This window comes from Gorilla gorilla, chromosome 1, assembly GCF_029281585.2.
Source record: "Gorilla gorilla gorilla isolate KB3781 chromosome 1, NHGRI_mGorGor1-v2.1_pri, whole genome shotgun sequence".
NCBI lineage: Eukaryota > Metazoa > Chordata > Mammalia > Primates > Hominidae > Gorilla > Gorilla gorilla.
The window spans coordinates 7,647,244-7,658,365 of record NC_073224.2 but is presented as its reverse complement, the minus strand read 5'-3'; the positions used below and the strand labels follow the sequence as shown (position 1 = coordinate 7,658,365).

At 34.8% G+C, this 11,122-nt stretch overlaps 1 protein-coding gene across 1 annotated transcript; it reads left to right on the top strand.

Annotated features, from left to right (window-relative positions):
* The first annotated feature begins 559 nt into the window (after nucleotides 1-559).
* On the top strand, nucleotides 560-9,904 carry LOC101129736 (olfactory receptor 9S13-like). The gene is made up of 2 exons (XM_055381083.2): nucleotides 560-643; nucleotides 5,114-9,904. Exon 2 carries the CDS (start codon nucleotides 5,299-5,301, stop codon nucleotides 6,223-6,225), a length of 927 nt encoding a protein of 308 aa, XP_055237058.2. The 5' UTR covers nucleotides 560-643; nucleotides 5,114-5,298; the 3' UTR covers nucleotides 6,226-9,904.
* The last annotated feature ends 1,218 nt before the right edge of the window (nucleotides 9,905-11,122 follow it).

The following is an 11,122-nucleotide window of genomic DNA, read 5'->3' as shown; positions in this document are numbered from 1 at the left end:
ACATATATTAATAGCAATTATTATAAGTGCTTTGGATATTCATTGTCATTATAATCAGAAAAAAAGCAAAGTCCTTACTTCTTGTTCACTACCTATTTTCTATTAAAATCACAGTAACCCAAATATAACTTTAAATGTATTAAGAAATATATCTAAATAATGTATTTTTATCCTTGAATTTGCTTAGGTCATCAGAAATTTAGACACCTGACAGATGTTATATAGATTTGATCATATGTGTTTATACTGTTCTAGATCTGTGGTCATGGGGCCTAAAGTAAAAGCAGATCAAATTCTATTAAAGTTTTCATCCTCAAAACTGACAAGTATGGTATACTTATCATTGTTTAAAAGATAGGCATCATGATTGACATCATGTTTTGCTCTCAAATCTTTACTCTGGGACTTCATTCTGTCTTCTTGCCAAGTTATAGCACTTGAGTGAGTCAAACCACTCTTGTTACAGTAAAACCTTGGGGAATAAATCTCAAATGACCAACACTGAGGAAAACAATATTATAATTCTCACTCTTATTCCTGGAAAAACAGTGCTGTGGAAATTTTGTGTGGACTTTACTAACTGCAGAGTTGATGAGGCACCCGAGAGTCAGCGAGAAAGAGAGAAGTCACGCATGAAATTTAGGTGAGATTTATTTTACTGAGAACGTAAAATGATTATACAAAGACCCTGTAACCAATTCAATTAAATGGATATAAATTCTAGTAAATTAGATGAGAAATACAAGTCAATCACAGTTTACTGATGAACTCCAATTAATCTATGAAAATGGCAGACCTCAATTAAAACAGTATTGGCAGCACTTTGGCAGGCCAGGGCCGAGGAGTTCGAGACCAGCCTGGCCAACATGGTAAAACACTGTCTCTACTAAAAGTACAAAAATTAGCCAGCGTGGTGGCAGGTGCCTTTAATCCCCACTACTCATGAGGCTGAGGCAGGAGAATCGCTTGAGCCAAGGAGGCAGAGGTTGCAGTGAGCCGAGATCACACCACTGCACTGCAGCCTGGGCGACAGAGTGAGACCCCATCTCAAAACAAAACAAAACAAGACAAAACAAATACTATTGGTCAATAATGGACTCAATAATAATATTAATACTGACTTAGATTTTATTTATTATACTAAAAACAATAATGACAATATGTGCATTGCACTTACATTGTACTAAACATAATATTATTAATAATGGAAATACTTACATTGTGCTTCTTATTTACCAAGAGATCTCCAAAGTACTTTCATCTATGAAATGCTTTAGCCTTCACAATGAAGCACATGCTTTTAATACTTACATTTGACGGGTCAGACTAATAAAATATAAAAAGAATGAGGCATTTGTCCAAGCGAGTACAAATGTTTGAACCCAGGGCTTCTGGCCCCAGAGTTCTTGATGTTAACCAATGTACTCCATTGACTCTTTGTGGTATAGTGCCCATATCACTGTGTTTCTTTCACACAAGTAAAATGTATTTCTACAACATCATGTATCATCGTTATTTAAAAGCACGTAGACCAATATTTAGATCTTTTAAGTTGAGGATCACTGATACAAATTTAAAATACAAGTGTATCATAAAAATAATAATGCTTTGATTTCATTTTGTATACGTAAAAAGACAAAATTTAAAATTATGAACAGTTTATTCCTGTCTCTAATAAATAGGCATAGTGGTGTGGGTTCTGGAGCCAAATTGTCTGAGCTCACAGTGTGACTTCCCTGTTTATTAGTAGTATGAACTTGGATAAAGCCTCTGACTTTCTCAATCTTGTTTTTCCTCTCTGTACAATGAGAGTAATTACAGTAAAACCTCATATGGTTTTCAGAAGAATCAAATGACCCAGCGTTTCTATAATGGTTAGGCCCCTGCCTCGATGGGAAATCTACTCAATCCATCTTACTACCGAACATCACAAAGCACATTGCTCAACTTTTTCATTGGGCTATTGGCAGATTAGGAGCTAGAAATGCATTTCCTGATTTAGAGTTCAGGGAACACTCTCCTAACATTACATTGATTTTTCACACCATCATATCCTCAAATATTCTTTCACTTATAAGTTGGTATTTTTTATAATATTAATCCAAAGAAACACCGAAGTATTGTGACATCATGGTTAATGTTTCATTAGATTTTCCACCTTATTTCCACAGATATAACAAACAGATAGAGTAAGATATAATACAATGAAAAAAAAGTAATAGTATTAACAATGAATGAATCTTGGCAATCAGCTATTTCAAGGCTTCTGTCTCAGAAGGTTTTATGCATGTATTTCTCATCACAAAACTCATTATTGACCTAATCAGAATTAGTTACCATGCTTGATGACTTGCATTGTGCTACCTCTTAAGATAGTGGGATTCTAGTGAGTACAATGAATGTTTTGCACCAAGGGATAATGATCCGGCAAAAAATCTGAAACACATTAGCACACAGCATTGCCAGAGACACTGATCCTGACATGAGGGCTTGGATTAAAACAATGGCAAGTCAATGAGAGGGCAAGAGAATAGGCCCTGGAGTCAGGCAGAAAACCTCAGTTATTTTCTAGAAGGAAAATTTGGAACATTTCTTAATTTCCCCTGTAGAACTTACTAATATTAGCATGTGGCACAAAGGGCTTCTGTGAACATTAAATAAAATAACACCATTTAAACATTTTTTAGATTGATTAGCCTATAGCAATTGTCCAATAACTGTTAGCTTTTTATCTCAGAATTAAGTTTGTGCTCTTTTATTTTCTATATCAGTTTATTAGATTGGTGCAAAAGTAATTGTGGTTTTTGCCAATGTAATATTAATTAATAATTAATCGCCACTAATATTACAGTGCAACCATGAATACTCATATCAAAGCACCCAAAACTGGGACCTTCGGTTAAATGAATGTTAAGTCCTCCAGTGCTCAAAAAAGCAAAAATCAGGTACATAATTTTTCTGTGGTTGTTGCTGATACTTCCTTTTGTTTGTGAGATTCTGTTGCACTGATTTTTCTAGGAAAATGAATGGCCTTTGGTGAGATGAGAACATGCATTGCTTCTCTGGGAGTCATTTAGTTTGCACCACTCTAGAATTTGCCTCCTTCTAAGATAAAATAATACTATCTACACCTTGTTTATTGGATCCCAAAAGTGCAGCAGCATGCACTTATGACCATAAGCTGTAACTACTGTTTAACATAAAAATGACTTGCTTTGCTTTCCTTAAGCATGGAATGGCTTTGTGATTTGTTTGTTTCTACTTAGACTTTACTTTAGATCTTGGAATCTAGACTTCCAACAACATAAACTCTAATACTCAAAGTAACGAATTGTATTATACTCTGCCCATTATGAAAAGCATGTGAAATCAGTTCCACTCATGAAATCAATTCCATTCATTGAGGAATCATTTATTCATTCACTCAATACATTTATTTGAGTCTTGAATCTCAGCCAAGTGTTATTCTAGTTGCTCAAGTTTGATCAGTGAAGTAAACAGCACAATCTTCTCTTGGAGCCTGAAGCTTACATAGAAACAGTGTGCTCTCATATTAGTTAGGCTAAATTATCAGAACACAAGGAAAAGTCAAAAAATCATAGAAGTATGATTACAGTTTCATGAAATCCCAAAGATCTGGAGAATTGAAAGTTGTAATGAATTTTTAAAAAAAGTTTCTGATACCTTCTCACTGAGAAATAAATTAATTAAGAGTTGTTTAATTAATGGTACATATTTTATGAACCATGGTACAGTTCATAAGAAAAGAGAGCAAATTCATCTCCATTTTGCATTTATTCTGAATAAAAATGTCCATTTACTCTGTCTTTGAATCTTCCCAGGGTATGTTTATTTCCATTTTGTATAGAGTAAGAAACAGTATCAGGAAATTTCCAAATGACAAATTACCACACACATGCAAACACACACACGTATACATGCACACTTACACACATATGCATTGCTCTATCCCATGCTTCCTATTCCACAGATTGAAGTCACTCCCCACAATGGAATTTCAACTTATTATAGTTCAAGTAGTCCTAAGGTAAACTGCCTAAATATATTATTGTTTTGTATATAATATTTAATAAATAATGGAATGTACGAGATAGAGAGCTATTACAGGTAAAAAGAAATAAAAATAGGTTGATAATCACGGATTTAGAAAGAAGCCACATCAATGATTACAATAAAAAGGCCTAATTTGTATCACAAACCTAGCACATATTGTTAGATTTCTTTCACCTTATAATATAACCAAAATTTCATAAATCTATTAAAAATATATCAAACAGATAGTATGGTAGGATAAAGAGTGCCCTTCCAAGATGTCCATATGGTAAATTATGAAGCCTGTGGATATATTACCTTACATGGTAAAAGGAAATTTGCAGATGTGAATATTAAAAATGTTGAGATGAGATACCATCCTGGTTTATCTGGAAGGATCCAGTGTCATCACTAAGGTCCTTCTAAGAGGGAAGTAGGATGGTCAGGTACAGGAGATGTAAGACCAGAAGCAGAGGTTGGAGAGAAGATGCTGTGCTGCTGGCTTTAAAAGCAGAAAAAGGGGCCATGGACCATTGAACACAGGTGGACTTCAGAAGCTGGCAAAGGAAAGCAAACACATTCTTCTCTAGAGCCTCCAAAAGAAACATGGGCCTGCTAACGTATTATAGGCCTTTAAAGCTTACTCTGCACTTTTGTCCTCTGGAACTGTAAATTAAATAATTCCTATTGCTTAAAACCATTAAATCTAAGATAATTTGTTTTAATAGTACCAGGAAACTAATAGAAATGTGACCAAAAAGTCTAAGTTAATTGATTTTACAAACATAATCAACTCCACTTGCCAGCATCTCCCTCAGCCCAGATAACAATTCTTGTAAAGAAAGACTAACTAAATAGTTGAGTCTCAGGTGTCATCATGTCTTTCTGCTCTGATTTTGAGACCTCTTTAAATTAAAAAAAAAGCTAATGATGTGGAGTGAAAAAAATTACTCAAAATACATGAGTATTTTGAGATTAGAGTTGAATTATATGGCGCCATATTTATAGAGGCAGACTATTTCTACATAAATGATTTATTTCCCATTTCTTTCTCTTACAGCTGAACTTTTCTCTTTACATGAAATACCAAACACAGCAGACCAAGACATTATTGCATTAAATAATTTTTGCGTTGGCTTATAAGTGTTTTCCTTCTTCCTCCTCCTCCTCTCCCATCTCTCTCTCTTTTTCTCTTTCTCTCTCCCTCCCTGTCTCTCTCATTCTCTTTCTCTCAGCACTTACACAATGGTGAATTTTACACATGTCTCAGAATTTGTTCTACTTGGGTTCCAAGGGGGTCCCGGAATGCAGGCTATGCTATTTCTGATTTTTCTGATCCTGTATGGCATAGCTGTGGTGGGAAACCTTGGCATGATTGTAATTATCTGGGTAGATGCACACCTCCACACCCCAATGTATGCCTTCCTGCAAAGCCTTTCATTGTTGGACATCTGCTATTCTTCCACAATTGCACCCAGGGCTCTGGCGAACTCCATGCAAGAGGACCACACAATTTCCTTTGGCGGATGTGCTGCTCAGTTCTTTTTCCTGTCTCTCTTTGGTACCACAGAGGCTTTCCTCCTGGCTGCCATGGCCTATGACCGCTTCATCGCCATCTGCAACCCTCTTCTGTACTCTGTGAGCATGTCTCACCAGGTCTGTGTGCTGTTAATATCAGGATCCTACTTGTGGGGTGTAGTCAATGCCATTGCTCAAACAACCATGACCTTCAGGTTGCCTTTCTGTGGGTCCAATGAGATCAGCGACTTTTTCTGTGATGTCCCCCCACTCTTGTCCCTCTCATGTTCAGATACCTTTATAAACCAACTGGTTCTTCTTGGTTTATGTGGCTCCATTATTGTCAGTACCTTTTTGATTGTCCTGGTCTCATACATTTACATCATCTCAACAATTCTGAGGATCCCGACCATGCAGGGATGCCAGAAAGCCTTCTCCACGTGCGCTTCCCACCTAACAGGAGTGTGCTTGTTTTTTGGTACTGTCTTCTTCATGTATGCACAACCTAGTGCCATCTTCTTCATGGAGCAAAGTAAAATAGTGTCCATATTCTACACTATGGTCATCCCCATGCTGAATCCCCTGATATACAGCCTGAGGAACAGAGAGGTCAAGCAGGCTCTGAGACGGAGCATGCAGAAGCTGTCTTTGTGATCACCGTCTCCATGGATCTCCTCAGTCATCCTGGACCTCGCCCCAAAGCGCGGCTACCCATGGAGGTTATGTCTTAGGAATATGGCATTCCAGGGCTTCTTAGTTTCTTTCTTGAAGTCTGTGATCCAGAAGACCAAGGGTATTTTAATTGTCTTTATATGTTTAACGATAAACAAAATCAAGGCTTATGAGGAATAAAATGCAGACTGGCGGAAAAGGTGACTGAATAGACGGATATATATGGCTTTTTTGTCTCACATATTACATAGTATCTTGGTCCAACTCCGTCAGAAAACAATTATGTAAAAATTGTATATTTTATTTAGAAAATAAATAAAATGTTTATCTTGAATGTAGCTTACCAAGTACAAATATGGATCCTACACAAAGGAAAAGAAAAATAAAATGCTTTAATATTTTACCTAAAACATTTAGAAATATATAAATTAGTAATTAGTATTTTTCAGGTTAAAAATAAATAACAAATTAGAAAAAATATTATTAAATTCTATTTTAAATAGCTTTTATGGAGGTATAATTGACACACAAGAAATTCGGATGAAGTGTATAATTTGTTATGTTTTGACTTATGTAAACACTGGTGCGACCATTTCCACAATCAAGATAATGAACATATTATCATGCCAAATCACACCAACTGGTTCCTTGGTTCCTTCCTAATGTTTCCCTCACTTTAGCCATAAACAACCCTCCTCCCAGGAAACAACTGGTCTGCTTTCTGCCACTATAGATTAGTGCACATTTCACTTAAATTGAACTATAAGCCATGTAATCTTTTTGAGAGGGTGGAATTAGACTTGGAACGGTGTAGCTTATTTTACTTAGTATAATTAGTCTGAGATTTATACAACTTGTTTCATACCTCAATTGTTTGTCATGTTTATTACTGGAAAATATTCCATTGTAAGAATATACTACAATTTGTTTATCGATTTACGTGTTCATAAACATTTGAGTTGTTTCTAGTTTTTGGCTATAACAAATACAGTTGTTGGTCCGAGAGTGGTGGCTCACATCTGTAATTCCAGGTGTGATATAAAGGAAAATCTGCAGAAGCAAATGCAGAAATAAGTATCATGACATCTTTCTGCTTTTATCCAATATTAACTTATTAAGCATCTACTGGGCATGCTATTTGAGGAGAAGCACGAATGAATAAAAGTCATATTTCACTTTAAGAATATCACAGTACAGTTGGAGAATTTACTTTCATAAACACAACATCTCAAGATTTACACTTGGAAGTCATCACAGTAAAATCAGAGTAATAAACATACATTGAAACATTAATGCATCTTAACTGCCTGGATGCAGACACAATATTTTAATTATGAAAATTTCACTTTCAGTAGAGGAATGAAAAACATGGAAACTGTAAAAAAAAAATAATGAATTAATTTATTTAATTAAGAGTTTGAGCAAATATTTTCTAAGCTCTAAACTGTTGGGATACCAAATTGAATAAACTTTTTTCCTCAGAAAACTCAAGTATAGTAAATCATTGTTAGAAATTTAGTATTATTAGTGCTGACATAGGATAAGTTTATATGTATAGTACCATGCAAATTCAAATTGTGTTCAAGTATTGAAAACAGGGGGCCAAGGTGGCTTCACAGAAGAGATGGCACCTCTGTCATAGTTTATTAAATCTGTATGTTCCCACTCCTTACAGATTTCTTTATCTTTTTAAGGGTTCAAAGTCTAGTAACTCTCATTCCTCGCACAGCATTTTAGAGATTAAAAGCTTCCAATTACCTTGAATATAAAAATATGTGCTTCTGCCATCATAGATATATACTGCTTAATGCTTTCTTGTACTGAAACCAATTCAAAGAAATATGAGAGAAGAAAAAAAGAAAAAAGGGAGAGAGAGTGAAATTTCAGCTTCCAATGAGAAGTGAGATTCTAAAAGATGGAATCTTTGAGTCTCAAGCTATGACTCAATATTCTCAAACATAATTAGATAGTTGGTACATCCTTTTCTTCTTGGATAGGATATATTAATAAGATATCTTTATCCTGACTTATCCATGAAGGAAGAATTAGTAAGTAAGATAGGGGTGCTTGTATTAACTTATTGGACTCGGTAACCAACTATGAGATGTGAGTGCTGTTGCCCACTATAGAATCATAATTAGCATTTCTCTGACACAAGTGATCAAATTTTATATTTTGAATTAATCATTTGGGTGTCCTCTTTTGTGAAGTGATTGTTTAAACCATTTGCCCATTTTAGCTGGATTGACAATCTTTTCCACTTTTTTAAAGATATACTTTATATATGCTGGATATAGGTTTGTTTGCCAGATGTATACACGACAAATATCTTCTTACAGTTTTGTGCCATGCTTTTTCTTTTTTTTCTAATAAGAATTTTTATTTTATTTTATTTTTCTATTATACTTTAAGTTCTAGGGTACATGTGCACAACGTGCAGGTTTGTTACATATGTATACATGTGACATATTGGTGTGCTGCACCCATTAACTCGTCATTTACATTAGGTATATCTCCTAATGCTATCCCTCCCCGCTCCCCCCACCCCACGACGGGCTCCGGTGTGTGATGTTCCCCTTCTTGTGTCCAAGTGTTCTCATTGTTCAGTTCCCACCTATGAGTAAGAACATGAGGTGTTTGGTTTTTTGTCTTTGTGATAGTTTGCTGAGAATGATGGTTTCCAGCTTCATCCATGTCCCTACAAAGGACATGAACTCATCCTTTTTTATGGCTGCATAGTATTCCATGGTGTATATGTGCCACATTTTCTTAATCCAGTCTATCATTGATGGACATTTATGTTGGTTCCAGGTCTTTGCTACTGTGAATAGTGCTGCAATAAACATAGGTGTGCGTGTGTCTTTATAGCAGCATGATTTATAATCCTTTGGGTATATACCCAGTAATGGGATGGCTGGGTCAAATGGTATTTCTAGTTCTAGATCCTAGTTCTAGATCCACAATGGTTGAACTAGTTTACAGTCCCACCAACAGTGAAAAACTGTTCCTATTTCTCCACATCCTCTCCAGTACCTGTTGTTTCCTGATTTTTTAATGATCGCCATTCTAACTGGTGTGAGATGGTATCTCATTGTGGTTTTGATTTGCATTTCTCTGATGGCCAGTGATGATGAGCAAAAAAAGAAATGGGGAAAGGATTCCCTATTTAATAAATGGTGCTGGGAAAACTGGCTAGCCATATGTAGAAAGCTGAAACTGGATCCCTTCCTTACACCTTACACAAAAAATTAATTCAAGATGGATCAAAGACTTAAATGTTAGACCTAAAACCATAAAAACCCTAGAAGAAAACCTAGGCAGTACCATTCAGGACATAGGCATAGGCAAAGGCTTCATGACTAAAACACCAAAAGCAATGGCAAAAAAGCCAAAATTGACAAATGGGATCTAATTAAACTAAAGAGCTTCTTCTGCACAGCAAAAGAAACTATCATCAGAGTGAACAGGCAACCTACAGAATGGGAGAAAATTTTTGCAATCCACTCATCTGACAAAGGGCTAATATGCAGAATCTACAAAGAACTCAAACAAATTTACAAGAAACAAACAAACAACCCCATCAAAAAGCAGGCGAAGGATATGAACAGACACTTCTCAAAAGAAGACATTTATGCAGCCAACAGACACATGAAAAAATGTGGCATGCTTTTTCAAAATTCTTTCAATAAAATTATTAATTCTTCTGATGAATTCTGATAAGTTTAAGAGGTTATTAAATTTAGTACAATGCTTATTTCTTGATTTATTCCTTTTATCTATTTTATTATCCCAGTACATGTAACTTACGGTCATGATTTAGCTTACTACAATTAAAAAGAATTTCAAAAAAAAAGTATTCACACTTTTTTTTCATTACAAATATCTTGCTTGTCTGGCCAATTAATATTCTACAGACACATAATATTTGCTTCTTGAACTCATAAACCTCATCAATGCCATTGACTGGTATTTTCGTGCAAATTTTGGATAACTGATAATAGCTTTATGACATTGAAAAATTCTATTCATGAACACAGTATATAATCCTATTTAGTTTGTTCATTGTTCATTATATTTTTCACATGTTTATATATTCTGCCAACAAATAATATTCTTGATGCATTATCAAATGGGATATTAAAAAACATCTCAAAGTTGATAGTGGTATATGAACTTGCATGGCTTTCATGTATTTATCTCAAGAATTCTCACTAACTTTCTAACTTCTCTTAATATCTAAAAACAATGTTCATAAATTATTATAATTATTGATGACAATAACCCAAGTCTACTAAGTCGTAATAGAAGAAATTCTTCTTAGCCATCTTGTTTTAGTTCAGTGTAATTAATATTGATCTATTAGCTAGATGGAAGAGAAAATTTATTTCACCCTAGTGTCCAGGGGTGGCTTTTTTCTTGAATGGTACTTTGTTGAATATTTTTCTATAGTGAGATAATTTTAGCATTTTATCATGTGTTAATGTGTTAATCTGTTATAATAGGTTTCATTACGTTGATGAAAACTTGCACTACGGGAGTAATTCGAATGTAGTCATGATTGTTTATTGATGTACTGTTTTGTTTGTTATACTGAAACCTATGTCTCCTGTAAGGATTGGCCTGTCACTCCTTTTCTTCTAATGCCATTGTATGGTTTTGGTGTGAAGCTACATCTAAATATCTAAAGTATGTTAGATCATATTTCTACTTTCCCCACTAGACTTTGCATGCATTAAATATATATATATATAGCTTAAATACTGAGTACAATTCACCTTTGCAAGTACTCATGCTGGATTTTTTTTTCTTTTTTAAAAACTTGATTTAGAGCATGCAAGTGCAGTTTTGTTACACCGATATATTGCATAGTGGTAAAGTC